The 20,986-nt window shown below is 41.6% G+C and overlaps 1 protein-coding gene across 1 annotated transcript in view; it reads left to right on the forward strand.

Moving 5' to 3' along the window:
* Positions 1-20,986, forward strand: part of LOC134358178 (cGMP-dependent protein kinase 2) — a 71,510-nt gene that overhangs the window by 1,580 nt on the left and 48,944 nt on the right. The window contains exons 2-6 of the mRNA XM_063070175.1: positions 5,021-5,375; positions 13,402-13,498; positions 14,865-15,369; positions 17,654-17,820; positions 20,344-20,457. Coding sequence (XP_062926245.1) covers positions 14,900-15,369; positions 17,654-17,820; positions 20,344-20,457 — 751 coding nt within the window. The 5' untranslated portion in view covers positions 5,021-5,375; positions 13,402-13,498; positions 14,865-14,899. The remainder of the gene's footprint in view (positions 1-5,020; positions 5,376-13,401; positions 13,499-14,864; positions 15,370-17,653; positions 17,821-20,343; positions 20,458-20,986) is intronic.

A 20,986-nucleotide genomic window follows, 5' to 3' on the forward strand; every position in this document is an offset into this window, starting at 1 on the left:
ACCTTCGGTTCCACCGTAGTCAACATGCAGATATGAGTTCAAGCGTTACTGACATCCTTACGTGTTTACTGTTGGTGACAAATTCTAATAACTTTTTCCGTAAGCGTAGATCCCCAACCTCCATTGGAAAGGTGAACATTATTTCAGAGGGGGTTAGAACTCAAGACAGTGCAGATTATGCACCAGTTGTACAAAACATTGTATTTTAGTTCATTTTTGGGCATTCTGCTCACAGGAGTCATTTTGGCCTCAGAAAGGGTGCAACACTGTCACAATTGTTAAAAGAAAATACCAAGGTGAGATTCAAAGAAGATGAAAGGAACATCTTTCATGGGGCAAGCTATTTTAGGAGAAATATTGAAGAAGAAAATCTTGTATCCAGTTTGGGTGAGGTGAGTGGCTTTCCTCACCAAAAGTCTAGGTGACCCCTAGAACTTTTGGATGAGTTAGAGAGAAATATGTTTAGTGAATGATAGTAGGGGAAAATGATATGTAGGTTGGGAACATAGATTTGCCTGACCTAACTGAACAGCTGAGTGGGCATCTTGCTTTGGTTATACTAAAGAGCACTTGCAGTGCAGTTAGGTTGTTTAATCTACTTTAATCTTTAATTCATTTTAACATATAACTGTGTGGTGAATGATTAGATGATACTGAGAAATAAGTTGATTACCATTCTGAATTGCATTAAGGTAGAAAAATAGTGATTGTATTGAATAAAAAATATTTGCATGAAGTTTGGTTGTTTGCATTATATCAATCATAAATAATGAATTGTTGCCAAATTCAAAAAAATTCCACAATTTAAAGCCATCATCCAAAAACTCACCTAAAACCAAGGCAGAACTCCCCTTCATTGAAAGTAGAGTAAAGCATTGTTTTATTTTGGAATCGGAATGAGCTAAAGAAACATCTTCAGGATACAAGTAGTTAACACTTCTATAATGCATATTTCCCAAATAACCTGCATACAGAGTTTGATCTAATTAGTTTTAAACATCCTCCCATGGGACATTTTAATTGTTTTAAAGATGATTTGAAATTATTTAGCAGAATTTCACTTGAAATACACTTGAGAAAGGTAAATGTAGCTGACACCTGAGGGAGCAGTTGTTTCAATCATTATCTTCTTGTGAAAATTTGGGACCAGGACTAGTGTGCATGGACTTTGGAACTCACTCTGCTGTTATTGTGCCTTATCCTGATTCTGTACCTTGTATATTTCCCCAGCAATCTCCCTGCCTTCATAAAATAATTGATCCCGATTTTTAAATAAACTTGACCTCCATGCTTCCATATTCCTCTGGAACAAATTCAAACATATATAAAGCATTCTGAGTAAAGTAATTCCTTCTACTAGGCTGGAAGAACTGGATGTGTGGCATCTGTCATCACCTTGTTTCATAAAGTTTGCAGTCAGGAAGATGAAATCGGAAAACTACATAGATTTACCAATCCCTAATTAATCTTTCCTCAGAAAAATAGCTGATATGAACTGACCCTAGCTCCCAGAACATTAGTTTTATTCCAACAAAATAGTTAGAATTACTATGGTAAGTAGTGAAATGTTTAGCTTGATCCACTCTCTTCCTTTGTGAAATATCATCAGCTGCCAACAGAAAAAGGTCAAGCTAACTTGATGAGCAAAAGTACCAAGAGGTGTTCTGGAACCATGGGAGCAAGAGGAATGGAGGGGCTGATGTTGAATGAAAAGCCAAGTTCAAAGACAAAAGTAGTTTATGGAGTAATATGAAAGACATGGTAGGAGAATTAATGGTGCAAGGGACAATGATGCAAATGTTCCAATGAACCCAGTTAAACAGTGTCTTGTAAAAGTATTCAGCCCCTGAACTACTTGCTCACATAAAAGAGCATTACAACAAGGGATTTTGATCATTTCAACTGAGAATTTTAATTTGTGAGTCACATGCTCCTTATTTTACAGTAGAGTCCATAAAAACAGGAAACATTGTATAGCATGAAAAACTAAAAATTCAAAAACTGAAATGTTAGCAGGTCAAAAATATTCATCCCCCTTTGCTCAGTACTTCGTTGATCTACCTCTTGTAGCTACTACAGCCGGTAGTCTTTTTGGATAAGTCTCTATTAATTTGCACAATGTGCTGGAGCAAGATTTGCCCATTGCTCTTTGCAAAATTGTTCAAGTGGTGCCAGGTTAGTTGGAGGCAGTGATGGACAGCAGTCTTGAGGTCTTGTCAGAGATATTTGATTGGATTAAGGTCAGGACTCTGACTGGGCCACTCAAGCACATCAAATTTCATCATTTGAAGCCACTGCTCTGGCAGGTTGCTCAGCCAGGGTGCTTCAGGTCATTGTTCTACTGAAAGATAAACTTCCTCCCAGCTTAAGTTTACTGACAGAAGGCTATCAGTTTTTTTTATCCTGGATCTCTCTGTGTTTAGCAGCATTCATCAACCCATCAATCCTGACCAGATTTCCATTCCTGCTGCTGAAAAGCATCCCTGTAGCATGCTGAAACCAGCTGAATACTTTACAGCAGGGATGGTGTTACTTGGCTGGTGCTCAGTGTTAGATTTATGTCTCACATGCATTACTGTTTAGTGTTAAGGCTAAAAAGTTCCACTTTAGTCTCATCTGTTCATAGGACCTTCTTCCACATCTTTACAGTATCTTTCAAGTGACACTTTGCAAAGTCTTTATGGGCAAGGATGTGACATGTTTTTAAACCAGGGTTTCTTTGCCATTCTTCCATAAATACCATTTTTGAGCAATGCCTTAGAGTTTGTGGAATCATAAACTTTATCTCCTGTTGCAGCCATTGACTTTTGTAGCTCACTCAGAGTGACTATTGGCATCACAGTAGCCTCTCTTAGAAATGTCATTCTTCTCTAGTGACTATGATTAGAGGGGCAAACTTACCTAGGAAGTATGGCTGTGGTTTCATATATTTTCTGTTTTTTCACGATGGAGCGTGGAGGTATGTTCAGTGTCTTTGAGATGATCTTGTACCCTTCCCCAGATTTGTGCTTCTCTGTTATCATTTCCCTGACTAGTCTTGAATGCTCTTTTGTCTTCATTTTGATTTGGTTTAGACCTTACAGACGCGGGGGGGGGGGGTGCTGTATTTATTCTTATGAATTCATCGAAAACACGTGATCACCCAATTTCCTACAACAATAAATTGGGGGAGTTGGTAGGGTAATAGAATATATTGCTCCTGAGGAAAGTTAGCATAATAATTGTAAAGGCATGAATACTTCTTCAGACTCACAATTTTGGTTATTAATTTTTAGAAAAATTGTTTACAGGTTTTGGAATTTCTCTTTTGACACAATGCACAATGTTTTGTAGATTATCTGAAAAACCCTACTTCAATATATTCTAAATTTTGAAAAATGGGACAGTAAAATATGAAAATAGTTGTGGGGGCTGAATAATTTTTCAAAGCACTATATTGGAATTGGGTAAGTCAGAAATCAACTTGGTTTTAAATTGCAGAAAGAGTGTAGAAGGCATCGATAGCACAAAGAGTTCTGATTGAATGAGACTAGGATGTTCCATTTTTCAGATTTTAGAAATCCCTCTGACATGTATTTCACAATATTAACTTGCACACATTTGATTAATTGCCCCTATTAATGTATTAACTAGTTGGCTCCATAAACATCAGGATCACCAGTATCCCAAGCCTCACCTATTAGAGACATGTTGATTACCCTATCCATTCCTTACCCACCCTCTCTGCAAGTTACATGGTATATAGTAAAGATAGTGTAATATATTGTTCATATATAACTTGGAAAAGAATGTAGGTGACATAAAGTTATATTGCTTAAAATTATACAGAGGTACAACATGGAAACTGGAAGCTAATCACTCTTTAATTCAACCCATGTAATAGTGTTTTTTTTCTTCACCAGAGTAACTATTTAATTGACATATATATGCTTAATACAACTCAGTTTTTTCTCTATATTTATTTATCCTATATTTATTTCACTGTACTGCTTCTGTAAAGTTAACACATTTCACAATATATACCGGTGACATTAAATCTGATTCTGAGTCTGATAATGCTCTATGCCCATGTATATGCTGTTTGCTTATCTCCTTATTCCTCATTCCCTCAAGCAACTATGTTAAATTGTTTCAATGATCTTCCTTCTCTGATTCAGATTCAGATCCAGATTTATTTATCACATATACTATACATGGAAACATACAGAGAAATGTGTCATTTGCATTAACACCAATGCACTTGATCCCTTAAAGCATTTAAAAATGACTCTTGCCTCAGAGAGGTACTTTTGCATCTCATTTTCTGTCATCTTTTTCGCAATTTTCTAAGCATGCAATGATCACTGTTGCCCCTTTTGTAATGAAACATGATTCCCGGATCTAGACCCAGTCCTGTTTCTTCGTCATTTTCTACACACATCAGGAAACTCTCCCTACTTACACTTGGAATATCAATGTTACATTTGAATCGCTCATCCCCATGTTTATAATACTCTGAAGTTACAAGAGACTGCAAATGTTGGAAATCCAGAACAACATACAAAAGTGCTGGAGGAATCAGCGGATCAGGCTACATCCTTGGAGGAACAAATCATGAACACAAGAGATTCTGCAGATGCTGGAAATCCACAGTAACACAGACAAAATGCTGTTGGAACTCAGCAGGTCAAGCAGCATTCATGGAAGTAAAAAAAACACAGTCGACACTTTGGGCCGAGTCTCTTCTTCAGAACTGTCAAGCGTGGCAGGACTACATCCAATCCCGATGAAGAGTCTGGACCTGAAACGTCGACTGTCTATTTCCCTCTATGGAAGCTGCCTGACCCGCCCAGTGCCATTAGCGCATTTGGGTGTTGCTTTATAACACCTCTCGCGCATTTTGTATCATTCAGCATTGAATGTCCTTTCCAATCAAATTCAGATAACCCCACTCTCTTCTCCCGGGAAACTTTCCCTTGCTGATTATAAAGCTGGTCCGGGGCAGGTTTAATTCCTTGGCTATTTTCTGATTCGCTTTCAGTTCCAGCTCTGATCCTCTAGAGGGAGGCAGTGAGGTGAAGAGGATTCAGAGCCGAGACTGCGGGAGCTGGGATCGGCACCCGTCTTCACTATCCCGTCGGTCTGATAAACCTGGACACCAGAGAGCAGAGGGACGGGACAGAGGAGGAGAGACACCCGACCACCTCTACCAAGATTGTGCATCGGCCGAGTCCGCCCATTGCCCGTACTCAGAAAATAGTGGCTTTACAAGGAGCAAAATACAAACTGCTGGAGGAACTCGGCAAGTCGAGCAGCGTCTGTGGGGGAAAAGGGGATGGTTTACGTTTCGGGTCGAATCGCCGGGATTGCAAAGAGAAGAGAGCCAATGTAAAGAGGTGAGAGGGAAGGGTGAGGCAGGGGCCGGCAATGAACAGGTGGAACCAGGTGAGGGATGGAGAGAGTTGGAACTGGGAGACAGTGGCCGGTGAGTGATAGGCAGGTACAGATAAGGAAAGACTTTACAAAGGGCGGGGCATATGGAGCTGGCAGTTATGAAGCTCTGTGGACGCAAGGGGCTGCAGACGGTGTTCAGCAAGAAAGGTAATTAAGGGAGGGACGAAGGACAGATAAGGTTGTGTAACGAAAGATTACTGAGGAACATGACAAGTTCTCCATTTTAAAGCCATCCCCCTAAAATGGTACCACACTTTGTTCGGTATATTCAGCTTTTTAAAAAAATTCCCACCTCAAACGTTATGGTTAAACTTCACTTTGGGAAGGACTTGGGCCCGGGAGGTAGTGATAAACATCGTGTACGGTGATCACTGGAAGATGCAAAATTCAGAAACCCTGCTGGCACTATACGTGTTCTGACGACTTGCAGTAGGTTCCTGGAAGAGAGCTAGATATTCATCGCTGGGAACTGCAGTTCAGGGGCCGCTTACACGCTTAGTAATTAGGAAGAAAGCAAGTTCAACGTGGAGAATCTTATCTCCACCTCCTCCCCGCCACCGTCTACTGTTTGATGAGGGGGCATGGAGGGAGACGGAAGGTGCACGGAGAGAGATGGGGAAGAGGAGGGAGGAGATGTGAGGAGGCAGGGCAGGTCATTGGAGGGAGATGGATGGATGGGTGAAGAGGGGTCGGAAAAAATGTTAGATGAATTGAAGAGAAATGGGGGCCACGGGAAAGATGGAAGGATGAGGGTGTCTTTGACGCGTAGCATCTTCCCGTCTATATCCCATGTTTCTTCCACAATTTATTTTTGCCGCCATCAATTGCGTGTTTAACTTCCTTTTCGATTATGTTCTCACTTTGAGACGGATGTATATTGAAACACTGAATATCGAACTTGACTGTTAAAGCACTGTTGATCTACGGGGTGAAACAGGCGAATTCGCTCTTCTTCTCCTCTGAAGTTTATTTCGGGGGGTGGGGAGGTAAAGCGAAAAGTTATGCAAGTAATCTGCGTTTTTGTTCATTATTCCTCCCCCCTCGTCGGCTGGCACAGCCGAGCCCATTTTCTGAATTCTGCATCTTTCGGAAACCCCCGTACATTGGGGCAATATGCGGCAGTGTCCCTCGGGCTCAGGTTCTGCCCTCATCCTCCCTCTTGCACCCCTTGTTTTACAGAGTCTTCCCTACACCCATCCCTCCGCACTCTTCTTTCTCCCTTCTCCCTCCACCTCTCAATTCACCAATCTCTACACCTTATCTCCCCACACTCATTGAGCCCGTGCTCCATCCTCCCGTGCATCCTTCATTCTGTTATCTCTTCCCCCTCCATCTCTCCCTTTGTCTCGCTTCTAAAGTATTACAAGAAACTAAAGAAATAAAACCTACTTCCCCTTACTTACTATGATAATGTCTTATCTGTTCTTCAACACTTTGCCATCTCTTCCTCATGAACTTTGATTTTCCTATTCCCCTAGCCAATATCTTAACCTCAAATATATTTAATTACTCAGTCGCCGCAGCGTTCTGGATGACAGAACGCTAAGGATTTATGAACCTCTGACCCACCACCATACCCTTCCTGCAGTGCTCAAGAGATACTGTATTTTGGAATTCATGGAGATGTATTTTTACCACCACTCCGGGTAGGGGAACAAAGAGTTAAAGATCGCTTTCATCCTTGTTTGACAAGCTGAAGGATTTTTGAGGTTTCTTCATTGCATCATAGGTTTGAGTAATTTGTCTAATAATGTCTGAGTCCCTTTTGCTAATCTCACTCTCCAAATGTGTGTTGCTTGAATTTCCAGCATCTGCAGAATTCCTGTTGTTTGCGTCTCCAAATATTACCCCCGGATTCGGTTGTACTGCTAATATTTATCTAGCATCCCCTTCAAACTATGTATTATCTCATCTGAAATAGGCACTTGGGCTAATGGATCTGAATTCCAATAACCCTTTGTCTGAAAAGTGTCCTTCAAACCTTCCCCTTTAATCTTCAATGTTAAGTTATTCCAGCTTGTTACACATTTCATGCAGCTTTTCATTATTCATTCTTCAGTTGATTGTCCTTTTCCTGAGTAGCAGAACATTCATTTTTAAGATCCAAGTTAAGATACATGTATATAGCAACACACACAAAATGCTGGAGGAACTTAGCAGGTCAGGCAGCATCTATTTGAAAGAGTGAAGAAAAACACTCAGCATTTCAGGCCAAGATCGTTCTTCAGGACTGAGAGGGAAGGGGGGAGATACCTGAATTAAAAGGTGGGGGGAGAGGAAAAAAGTTGGCTGGAAGGTGATAGATGAAGCTAGGTGGGTAGGGTAGGTCAAGCTGGAGAGGAAAGAATCTTATAGGAGAGGAGAGTGGACCATAGGAGAAAGGGGAGGAGGAAGGGACCAGGGGGAAGTAATAGGCAGGTGGGAAGAAGTAAAAGGTCAGAGTGGAGAATAGAGGAAGTGGGGATGGGGATGGGAAATTTTGTTAACCGGAAGGAGAAATCGATACTCATACCATCAGGTTGGAGGCTCCCCAGACATAAATATACTGTAAGGTGTTACTCCTGCACCCTGAGGGTGGCCTCATCTCAGCAAAAGAGGAGGCCATCGATTGACATATCAGAACGGGAATGAGAATCAGAATTAAACTGTTTGGCTACCGGGAAGTTCCACGTGTGGCGGATGGTGCAGAGTTGCTCAACGAAGCAGTCCCCCAATTTATGACAGGTCTCACCAATGTAGGGGAGGCCACATTGGGAACTCCAGACACAATGGACAACCACAGCAGATTCACAGGTGAAGTGCTGCCTCACCTAGAAGGACTGTTTGGGTCCTGAATGAAGGTGAAGGAGGAGGTATGGCACTTAGGCTGTTGTAGGGATAAGTGCCTGGGGGAAGATTAGTGGGGAGGGACGATGTATATAGTATGTCTTTTCCAGTTTTAAATCTGCTCCATGCTAGTTAATCTGCAAGTGTTCAAGACCTTTTCATTTAAGATGTTCTATAGTTTCTTTCTTTAATGGGTTCAGCATCATTGAAAAGAGGAGTAAATTTTGTGAATGAGCAACTAGATGGCATTTCAGTGTCAACGAAATCGACGAAAATCTTAGTGATTGCTGTCAGAAACCCAAGCAAAGAACTCAATGATGTCTAGAAGGAATTACCATAATCTTTTTCCCCCATAATATTTCCCATTGTTTAAATCTTGGGTTAGATAAATAATAAAAATGCTTGGTAGCAAAGCCAGGAATGACACACAAGAATTTCCTCTTCAATGCAATAGAAGTTAATTATAAAGTTTGATCAAAATCCATGATCTTTGTTCCAACATTAAAATCTTGTTTTAGTTTGTCCAGTACACCGGCTCTCATCTAAATTTGTAGAATTGTTCAGTATAGAAATGGGCCCTTTAGCTCATTGTCTGTGCCAACATTTTGCCCATCTACACTAGTCTCATTTGTTGACATTAGGACCCTATCCTTCTATGTCTTGCTTACTTAACTATCTTTTTAAATGTCACTTTCCTCTTTCAGCACTTATCAGTCATTAACCACTCCGTGTGAAGAACTTTCCTTTCAGACCCAGTCCTTCCTCACCTTTAACCAACGCCTGCTTGTTTTCGATACCCCCATATCATGGCTATCTGTCCTGGGCATCAGCATGTCTGTAGGAATAAATTATGTTGTGGAGTGCAGGGTTAAGTTAAAGCTCAGAAAATTATCAATTGACATTTTAAAATCTGTCATCATGCCTTGAAGAGTTGATGCTTTACAATCTGCTGTCATGTCTTACTTCCTCACTGCCTCATTCATGCTAATTGCTGATTTCTCACCTTTACCATTTGAAGCTGAATAATGAGAAGAAATGGATCGAAACTTGATTCCATTTTAAAATAGCAAGAAATGAATCTCAGTCCCTCTGGAGTAGTTTCAATGGTGCTGTATGCACCACATTGCTTGACCTCAATCAATTAGGAATCATTATCCTCTATCACTGGAATGTTGTCCACATTCCTTGCAGAATTCAATGTGGGTATATTGGAAATGCCTCCTTGGCCTCTTCCCTTATTTTACGATATTACCATTTTGTGAACCCATGCAGCCCTTATTTGTGGACAGTTCTTAATATTTGTGAGCAAATGAATTTATATTCTTGTCCAAGCACTTCTAAATCTTTCTAGCCACTCAAAGTGCATTCATTATATGTTCTTTGAAACTGGATCCTACAATTTCTGTATCTTCCCAATTACGTAGAACATAGAAATTTACAGTGAATTACAGGCCCTTCGGCCCACAATGTTGTGCCGACCATGTAACCTACTCTTGAAACTGCCTAGAATTTCCCTAGCTCCATGTACCTATCTAAGAGGCTTCTAAAATACCCTATTATATCCGCTTCCGCCACCGCTGCCAGCATTGCATTCCATGCACCCACCACTCGCTGTGTGGAAAATTTACCTCTGACATCCCCTCGGTACCTATTTCCAAGCACCTGAAAACTATGCCCCTTCGTGTTAGCCATTTCAGCCCTGGGGAAAAGCCTTTGGCTATCTACATGACCAACGCCCCTCATCAACTTATACACCTCTGTCAGGTCACCTCACATCCTCTGTTGCTCCAAGGAGAAAAGGCCAAGTACACTCAAGAAGACTATAGTCTTTGTATTCTCCTCCTACCATTTCTACCTCCTACCCAAGATCCACAAACCTGCCTGTCCTGGCCGACCAATTGTCTCAGCTTGCTCCTGCCCCACCGAACTCGTTTCTGCATACCTCGACACTGTTTTATCACCCCTTGTTCAATCCCTTCCGACCTATGTTCGTGACACTTCTCACGCTCTTAAACTTTTCGATGATTTTAAGTTCCCTGGCCCCCACCGCTTTATTTTCACCATGGATGTCCAGTCCTTATATACTTCCATCCCCCATCAGGAAGGTCTCAAAGCTCTACGCTTCTTTTTGGATTCCAGACCTAATCAGTTCCCCTCTACCACCACTCTGCTCCGTCTAGCGGAATTAGTCCTTACTCTTAATAATTTCTCCTTTTGCTCCTCCCATTTCCTCCAAACTAAAGGTGTAGCTATGGGCACCCGTATGGGTCCTAGCTATGCCTGACTTTTTGTTGGCTTTGTGGAACAATGTATGTTCCGTGCCTATTCTGGTATCTGTCCCCCACTTTTCCTTCGCTATATCGACGACTGCATTGGCGCTGCTTCCTGCACGCATGCAGAACTCATTGACTTTATTAACTTTGCCTCCAACTTTCACCCTGCCCTCAAGTTTACCTGGTCTATTTCCGACACCTCCCTCCCCTTTCTAGATCTTTCTGTCTCTGTCTCTGGAGACAGCTTATCCACTGATATCTACTATAAGCCTACTGACTCTCACAGCTATCTGGACTATTCCTCTTCTCACCCTGTCTCTTGCAAAAACGCCATCCCCTTCTCGCAATTCCTCCGTCTCCGCCGCATCTGCTCTCAGGATGAGGCTTTTCATTCTAGGACGAGGGAGATGTCTTCATTTTTTAAAGAAAGGGGCTTCCCTTCCTCCACTATCAACTCTGCTCTTAAACGCATCTCCTCCATTTCACGTACATCTGCTCTCACTCCATCCTCCCACCACCCCACTAGGAATAGGGTTCCCCTGGTCCTCACCTACCACCCCACCAGCCTCCGGGTCCAACATATTATTCTCCGTAACTTCCGCCACCTCCAACGGGATCCCACCACTAAGCACATCTTTCCCTCCCCCCTCTCTCTGCATTCCGCAGGGATCGCTCCCTACACAACTCCCTTGTCCATTCGTCCCCCCCATCCCTCCCCACTGATCTCCCTCCTGGCACTTATCCGTGTAAGCGGAACAAGTGCTACACATGCCCTTACACTTCCTCCCTTACCACCATTCAGGGCCCCAAACAGTCCTTCCAGGTGAGGCATCACTTCACCTGTGAGTCGACTGGGGTGATATACTGCGTCCGGTGCTCCCGATGTGGCCTTTTATATATTGGTGAGACCCGACGCAGACTGGGAGACCGCTTTGCTGAACATCTACGCTCTGTCCGCCAGAGAAAGCAGGATCTCCCAGTGGCCACACATTTTAATTCCACATCCCATTCCCATTCTGACATGTCTATCCACGGCCTCCTCTACTGTAAAGATGAAGCCACACTCAGGTTGGAGGAACAACACCTTATATTCTGTCTGGGTAGCCTCCAACCTGATGGCATGAACATTGACTTCTCTAACTTCCGCTAGGCCCCACCTCCCCCTCGTACCCCAGCTGTTACTCCTTTTTATGCACACATTCTTTCTCTCACTCTCCTTTTTCTCCCTCTGTCCCTCTGAATATACCTCTTGCCCATCCTCTGGGTCACCCCCCCCATCTTTCTCCCTAGGCCTCCTGTCCCATGATCCTCTCGTATCCCCTTTTGCCTATCACCTGTCCAGCTCTCGGCTCTATCCCTCCCCCTCCTGTCTTCTCCTATCATTTTGCATCTCCCCCTCCCCCTCCGGCTTTCAAATCCCTTACTCACTCTTCCTTCAGTTAGTCCTGACGAAGGGTCTCGGCCTGAAACGTCGACTGCGCCTCTTCCTATAGATGCTGCTTGGCCTGCTGCGTTCACCAACAACTTTGATGTATGTTGCTTGAATTTCCAGCATCTGCAGAATTCCTGTTGTTTACGTTCTTTGTATTCTCTACGTTTTTATATCAGCATCTTCCTATAACAATCTTGGTAGTGCATCTGCTGTATCATTATGTGTAGATCCTCAATATTGAATATCATAATCATATTGTGACAGGAAGGTGACCCATTTCTGCATTTATAAAGCTGCTGTTGTAGACCTGGGTCAAAGAATGGCCAACAAGAGTTTGGTTTGTGACCAGGTGAACAGTGAGCCTAAAAGCACTGGTGGCACTTGAAACACAACAGCAATGTCTTTTTTTATAGCTGGTTAAAGGTCCTCATGTTCATTATTTGTGTGTGCCCATAAGATGGCATGAAACTGCCCAACAGCATTATTAGAAACATCACAAGGAACCATTAGTATACAACTGATGCTATAGTGTATCAGGAGATAAGAAGGCATTTTTTCTAACAGAGGCCATATGTCTTCTGTTCTTCCTTTGTCTACTACTGTGCTTCAGCCTTCAACAATTAGCATACAGCATAGAAACAGGCCCTTCAGCCCATCTAGGTTTTAATGACTAAGTTACCCAACCAACCTAGTCCCATTTGGACTATAACCTCTAAACCTTTCCTATCCATGTATCTATCCAATTGTCTTTTAAAAGTTGTTATTTTTTAAGAAGTTTTTATTTCCTACTGAGTTGATACTGTTGCAAAGTGGAGCAGGAATCTCAGATGACATTGGACTATGTATTGAAGGTCTGTGACATACTTAGGTTCGCTGCCCCAAATAGTTGTTTCAGTTTTTTCCTTCAGAGATTGTACACCATGTATTTTCACCTCAGGATCAAGGAAACCACTTTTTTTTTGGAAGGTGTATTTGCTCTTCTTAGCCTATCGCCCCACAAAGGCATAGGCCACTGCCAGCAGTTCGCAAGAGTCTTTAAAGTTGTCCCAGGTGTAGCCCATCCTTCTGGTGTCTTCCAGGCAAAGATCCTTTCCCTCCCAGGGATGAGGTATTTTGGGCTTCTGCTGGCATTTCTATAGCTCTGGGTTTTTATGGGAAGGGTTTACTAGCCCCATACCCAACCCTTCTCCTTTTACATTTGGGCTTGCAGCCATCCATGGCAAAGTTATTTGTTCTTCTGGAGCACCACAGTACTCTCATGACCGTTCCAGACTACTTCCTCAGATGTTTCCTTCTCACTTGACAACTTTACTTTGGCTGAACACAGAATTACTGAAGTTTCAGGATGACCTGAAATATTTTGGGTGATGAAAAGCCTTTTATAAGGTATTGGTGATAGATAGTATTAGTTTTCTGTTTCCATGCTTTTTTGTGCAGGTGATGGGTAGGAGTTGGTAAAGACCTTCGGCCCTGTCAACTGAGCAACATGTGAAAAGGATATTAATCATCATCCATGGCTTGGTTGAGGATGAAGGTGAATATTAATGGATGAGTCAAATCACACTGTGCAATTTTAAGCAGCACAAGGTACAGCTTAAGCCCTCTGCATACTGGTAAAAGCTTGCAGTAACTGGGGTTAGTGTTTGATTGAATGCATATATGAGCTTTGCCCTTTTTATTGCTAGGGAACAAATATTTGCACATCTCTGCACTTATCTAGAAGTTTGCATTGATGGGATTATGAGTACTCAAACAAAAAGCATCCTTCAAATTCACTTTTAATTTCAGCTTTCTACAATTGCCAAAGGAGCTGGATTAAAGTGATCTACAAGTCCATGGCTGATCAAATCTTTGGTTTTGCAGTGTGCCAGGATTTCTACCAACATATTTACAATATCTGGGCCTGTCTGTGGGAGTGAGATTGCTAGCATGGCTTCATTCTGAGATGACACTCTTTTGCCCTTTTCCCCAATTCTGACAATACTGTTTGCCCACAAAACATCACTGTCTGTCCTACAGTAAAACAAGCTCGTATGTTTTATCATAAAAACCACGTTCTGGCAAACCAGGATTGCTGGGTTGGCTGAGGTACCTTTTCCACTTTGAAGGTATCAACCAGTCAATGTATTTTTTTTCTGTATTTATGTTTTTAACATTCCATCACTTCAAGATTGCACAGTAAAAAACAATTATTGAGACCAATAATGAACTTCCTGACTCATCCTACCACCATGAATAGGCAGTCATTCAATGCATTAAACATCTTCAGTCATCTTCACTTCCCTGCTATCCCATCCCCTTTGCCAGTGGAATCTAACTACCCCCATGTTTTCTCTGTCAGGTCACATACAAAATGTGCAGAATAATCTGCAGGAAAAAAATGGAAAACTTTAAAAGTTGTGTCTGATTTATTCAAGTTTAGAGGTGCTGCCTTTCAGATGAATTTGAGATTGCCTTGTTATGCTTCTAGCGTGAATGCAAATAATCCCCTTGACAGTATTTCAAAGAGGGGCACAGGAGTCCTCCCCAATACTTACCCTTCAATCCAAGACTGTGAGCAAGTCATCATTATCATACTGCTGTTTGGGAAGCATGCTGTGTACAAGTTGGCAACTCTATTTTCTACACTAGAAGCAATCGACAGCCCAGCATACGAGGATAATGAAAAGGAGTGCATGTTCCATCAATCCACAACACAATGCCCTTGAGATATTGGGCCAAGGTTACGAAACTATTTTGCACATATGTTTAAGTTTAGTTGTTTACCATGTTACTTGCAAAGAGGAAATGATTGTTAATAGAACAGGAAACAATCTGTTAAAGAACTTCAAGAAGCACTAACTTAACCACCTGTGTTTTAACAATATTCTCCTGTATGAATGTTTTCTTTCTTTTGGCAGCTGTCTGGCTGGGCCTGTGTTGAGAGATCCTTGGGATGATTTATATTTGTGCAATGGGAAACGGTTCTGTGAGAGCGACAAGGCCCAAACAGAACAACTCTCCCCCAGCCCTGACAGAACCCTCCTCGGAGGCCTTGGACAACCTCAGAAGAAAGATTCTGATTCTAGAAGAAGAGCTGAGGAGGAAGGATGATCAGCTGAGGCAGAATTCAAAGAAAATTCAATCCCTGGAGAAAGAACTGAAAGGAAAACTTTCCCAAATCGCCAAGCTTCAAGATGCCATTGGGTACAACAGCACCTCTGTATCTACTCCTGTCAACCAACACAAGAAGCTGGTCAGCGTCATCAACCAAGGGCCAAAACGTTTTGCCCAGGTGGCGACTGAGATTCACCGACGGCTCAAGGCCAAAGAGGGGGTGTCTGCGGAGCCAACCTCCTGGAATTATTACTGCCACGGCGTGCAGAAGTTCTCCATTGAGCAGCTTCGAGTACGGAAGGACTCCAGGTAAGAAATCAGAATCACTGTTGCCCCAGTAATTGAGCAGCTGGATTCCCACAACAGTGTGAGAGATAGATGACTCATTCTATCTAAATAACCCCACTTACTAATGATAACCTCGGAAGACAAAGTGCATCATTGGCATGGATATTTTCTATGTACTTGTCAATACCACGTACTGTATCCTTGACTAACATTTGTAGTTAAATTGTCCTCACTATAGATGACATTGTTCAGTGAAAGTAAACTTGGAGGGAGAACGTTTAGTTCATTGCACCAGATATTCTCATTCATTCTTAAGATGTGGGCACCTATTTCACCAATGCAGTTCGCAAAGTGAAGATACATCTGCAGTCTAATTAGGTTGTAGCTTCTAAAGCATCAGGATAGTGGGTGACTTGGACGTGAATCGGCAGGTGGTTTTCCATGGCCTTTCCGTCCTTTCCTTCTGGGTGGTGGAAGTCACATATCTGGCATGTGCTCTCAAAAGAACCATGGCAAATTCTCCTTCATTCATGGGTAGTATCCAGAGTACCATTCACATTTTGTCCTAACTTTAGCTCTAACCAGAAAGCATATTGGAAGTGTATAATTGGAACACAAGCTGTGGGGTCACACCTACAGGTTGGTCACAGCACAGTAATAATCTTGATTGAGCATCATTGGCATCAGAGGCAGAAAGCACAGACATTTAGCTTCTATTCTGACAGTCGGTTTAGAGTGAAAACACTTAACAAAAATGGAGCAAAGTCTCAATATCAAACTGAAACCAAAATATAATGGAATCCAGATAAAATAACGGTGATATCCTAATGGTTGGAACTGAATTATATTTTTCATTTTGTTAACCATATTACCGTGATGCTGTAACTCTAAGATTCTCCATGTTCTGCATTAGTTATCATTAGAGATTTCTTACAGACACAGATCAAAAGCATTTTTAAAAATATCTATTGATTTTCTGGGATTTAAGTACAACATTGAAGGAACTGTCTTCCACTCCTCAAACAACATTGTTGCTTAACATAATGTCAAGATTCGCACATCAATGATCATGTTTCCTGATATCCTGGTTAACAGTGATCCATAACTTTACTAAATCTCATTATACACTCAGTGGCCACTTTATTAGATGCACCTGTACACCTGCTTGTTAATGCAAATATCTAATCAGCCAATCATGTGGCAACAAGTCAATGCATAAAAGCATGCAGACATGGTCAAGAGGTTCAGTCGTTGTTCAGACAAAACATCAGAATGGGGAAGAAATATGATATAACTTTAACCAGGAATGACTTTTGCTGCCAATCAGGGTAGTTTGAGAATCTCAGAAACCGCTGATCTCCTGGATTCATACACAACAGTCTCTAGAGTTTACAGAGAATGGCACGATAAACAGAAAACATTCAGTGAGCAGCAGTTCTGTGGGTGAAAGCACCCTGTTAATGAGAGAGGTCGGAGGAGAATGGCCAGACTGGTTCAAACTGATAGGAAGGCGAGGGTAGCTCAACTAACACACGTTACAACAGTGGTGTGCAGAAGAGCTTCTCTGAATGCACAACACGTCAAACTTTCAAGTGGATGGGCTACAGCAGAAGAATACCATGAACATTCACTCAGTGACAGCTTTATGAGGTACCCAATAAAGTAGATACTGAGTGTATATCATTGATCTGATTGCTCTTTGTTGTCCATAACTTTATAGCAATATTTCTTACATGTAATCCAGTAGGTACCAGATTAACTTAGAACTTTAAGATTGACTATAAAATACTTTGGGGGGCACAAAAGTCACTGCAGTCAAGTGTAAGAAAATAACTCGTATGTCTATTTTATCTTACACTATGTCTAATTGATGGTTCATCCAATGAACTCCATTTACTGCAAAGTCCAGTGTACGAAGAATAGTAAATTTGGTTACTTAAAGAATGTGTATGAGACATGGGGGGGGGGCGGTGCTGTGCTCTATATCGTGAACTTGTTCTTGTGACACCTTGTTTCTCATAATATGGGCTGAAATTGGATGTATATTGACAAAAGACTAAATCTTAGAGAACAAGAGTTGTCTTTGCTTTTGGTTGTCCCTGTTTCAGTGAGACCAAATTCTGAGTTTGTTCTCTTTAGTGACAAAATGAATGATGCCCAGAAAAAAAAAGAACGTCAAAGGAATTTGCTCACCAGTTAGTGTTCAATGCTAAAAATTAAAGTGGGAAGATAATGTAGATGGAATGGTTCTGTGATGACCATAGCCAGCGAGGTTGGTGGTAATCTGAGTATATATATTGTGCAGTTTAAAGAAACTGATAACCGATGCCATAATGCACAACGAGTTCCTGAAGAAACTGGAGCCCCAGCATGTGCGGGAGATTGTGGAATGCATGTACGAGAGGAGCTACCAAGAAACCGATGTCGTCATCCAGGAGGGGGAACCGGGAAATCATCTCTATGTTCTGGCAGGTGAGGCTCATTGTCTTTGAGCTGTACAGTACGGAAACAGCCACTGTATTGATGTTTGGTCTCTAGGTGACATCTGACTGTATTGTGCCATGCATGCATGATAATGATGTCCCATAGGGCGTTGTGTGTTTGGATCACTTAAGTATGTTCTCCATCAACAAGAGTGCACAGTTTAGTGCAGTAAACAGTGTCAACGGGTCAAATCAGGGGTAATGAGAACAGAGATTTTCCTTTACACCAAGATATCTCAATTTATTTATCCCTTTGATTTGTCAGTCCCTCATCTGATAATGACTCTAATCCTAAAATGTACCACCCTTTCCCTACCCACTGCTTTCCCCTTCCTACATCATGGGATAGTACAAAATCATAGAACAAAGAACATTACAGCACAGTACAGGTCCTCCGGTCCACAATGTTGTGCCAACCTTTTAGCCTACTGTAAGATCAATCCAATCCTTCCCTCCTATATAGAACACCAATTTCTTTATCATCCATGTGCCTATCTAAAAGCTTCTTAAATGACTCTAATATGTCTGCCTCCAATCTCCTTAAAATTATACTCCAGGTATTAGCCTGGAAAAAGTCCCTCGCTGTCCACTTGACTTATGCCTGTTATCATCTTTGATCTATCAAGTCACCACTCATTCTCCTTCATTCCAAAGAAAAAAGCCCTAGCTCACTCAGCCTCTCCTCATAAGGCAACATAATTTATTCAAATATTAATTTTCTGAGTTTAAGGAATTCTGATTTGCAATAAAGTGGATAAAACTGAAGGGAAACCAAACAGTAAATAGGCGCAGCAACACACATCAAAGTTGCTGGTGAATGCAGCAGGCCAGGCAGCATCTATTGGAAGAGGTAGAGTCGATGGGCCGAGACCCTTCGTCAGGACTAACTGAAAGAAGAGATAGTACACAAATATGTGCCATACTTTTTGAAAGCTCCAGTTTTACATTGTCTTCTACATAATGCTATTTATGACACTAAAAGACTTCTATATTGCAAAGAGTCATGAATTGATGTCCACAGATTAATGCACCTGGTGGTGCATTTGACATTGGCTAGGAAAAGACCCACCACAATACCCAGCTGCCATTGGACTGTTTCATTGAAAACTGAGGTTATATCAGGCCTCTTAACTGCTGGTTAACCAAGAAAACTTGTGTTGTGTAGCATTATAGACTCTATCAGTGATGCTTATAGAAATAAGGAAATCATATTACAAGACTGAAGCTATTGGTGTGTATTTTAGAATAAATTCCATCAGTTATTTTAGGGTTACTGCAAATTTATCAGTTTGCTTTAAGAACCATTTATTAAATTCATGCCTCAGCCTTCAGCCCTGCTCTATTCTTCTGGCCAATCTACATGTCATCCCCATTTGCCCATCTTTGTTCCATATACCTGTCTAATAAAAACATATCCCATCATTTTCAGAGCTCTAGTTCATCACAGTGTCCTGAGAGAGTTCCAAGTTTCCAGCATTTGTGTGGAAATGCTCCTGAAACAGTCTAGACTTGGATTTTAGAATAATGTCTACTTGTTTGATATTCTTACTAAATGTTTTTGTTATCTTATTTTTATTGGATAACTGGCAGTGTAAAATTGATGATCTCTTTAACTCAGTGCAATTCCTGAATATATAAGTGGTTTATTTTGCTACTTTTTCCCAAAAATATAAAAAAAGAGATGATATATGATTAGCCTTATTTGTTATATTGAAACATCAAATTGTACAAGGAAATGCATTGTTTCATCCACAGCCAGCACAGTCTGAGGGTGTGTTTGGAGGTAGCCCACAGATGTTGCTACGCTTCCAGTGCTAACATAGGATGCCCACAACTTACTAACTCTGTATGTCTTCAGAATGTGGGAGATAGCCGAAAACCTGGAGGAAACCTATACGTTGACAGGGAGAATGTGCAAAATCCTTATAGATCATGGCAGGAATGCAGGACCTTCAAAAAAACAATGGCTTTAATGGGGAGATGTAGAAATGAATAGTCCACTTGTATGAAGGACCAGAGCTCAAGAACAAAAATGTGTAGTAATCACAGATAAATCTAAAAGGGTGTTAGGGCAAAAACCTTTACCCCAAAAGTGGTGATAATGTGAAACCTGGCCCAAAGGTGGGGTAGTTGAGGTGAATGTATTTATTTAAGGGGAAGCTGCCAAAACATAGGAGAAAGAAAGAAAGAGTCTGTTAATTTGAAAAGTCAAGAGGATATTTGTTTGGTTCAGTTAGGTTGAAAAGCCCTTAATATGCTATAGATTCTGTGACATTAAATGCATTGTGCTTATTGTCTAGCCAATCAGTATGCTAATGAAGCAGAACAACTTTGGACTAACACTAGAAGTTAGGGATATACCTTGAATAAGCTATATTTAAGTAGTCTTCCTGTCATGAAGTGTAGCCTGACACCAGGATCTGGTGCACCTGATCTAGTGCGCCAATCTCTAGTCGATGTGACTGTGATCATTGATTGCTACTGCAAATAAACTTTAATTCTACTTTTAAAGATGGGACTTTAGAAGTTATGCAGAATGGCAAACTGTTGGGACAGATGCATCCCGGGACAGCGTTCGGCGAGCTTGCAATTCTCTACAATTGCAAAAGGACTGCTACTGTTAAAGGTAATGAAAGCTGGGACTCCATGTGTCGGTTTCTCTGTTACTACTCCTGTCTCTCTGTAAGTACACAACTAGCTGGCAGTGGTTTGGTGAAGCACTATCAGCTTGCCAATAAACACCAATTTCAAATTTTACACCAGCTAAAATTATATGTGAAGCTGAAGAACTAGTAACTGACACTGGACTCAATCCCTAGAGTGAGTGAGTGTGTGTTTTTGTGTGTGTGTGTGTGCGTGTGCGTGTGCGTGTGCGTGCGTGTGTGTGTGTGTGTGTGTGTGTGTGTGGACGCGCACGCGTGTGCTTGTTCAGGGAATATTTAAGCCGATATACCATAAATGTACCATAACAAGGCAGACAATGGTGTTAAGCTTAATATTTTAAGTGTCCTGTTAATGCCAAATCCCAACATAAATGCAGTATTAACCCTCAAGATCTCCAGGTACCTGGGATGCACCTGGATGACAGACTTGAGTGGAGCACCAACACAGAGACTGTGTACGAGGGCTAGAGTTACCTCTACTTCCTGAGAAGA

Source organism: Mobula hypostoma, chromosome 18 (genome assembly GCF_963921235.1).
Source record: "Mobula hypostoma chromosome 18, sMobHyp1.1, whole genome shotgun sequence".
In the NCBI taxonomy this organism is placed as follows: Eukaryota; Metazoa; Chordata; class Chondrichthyes; order Myliobatiformes; family Myliobatidae; genus Mobula; species Mobula hypostoma.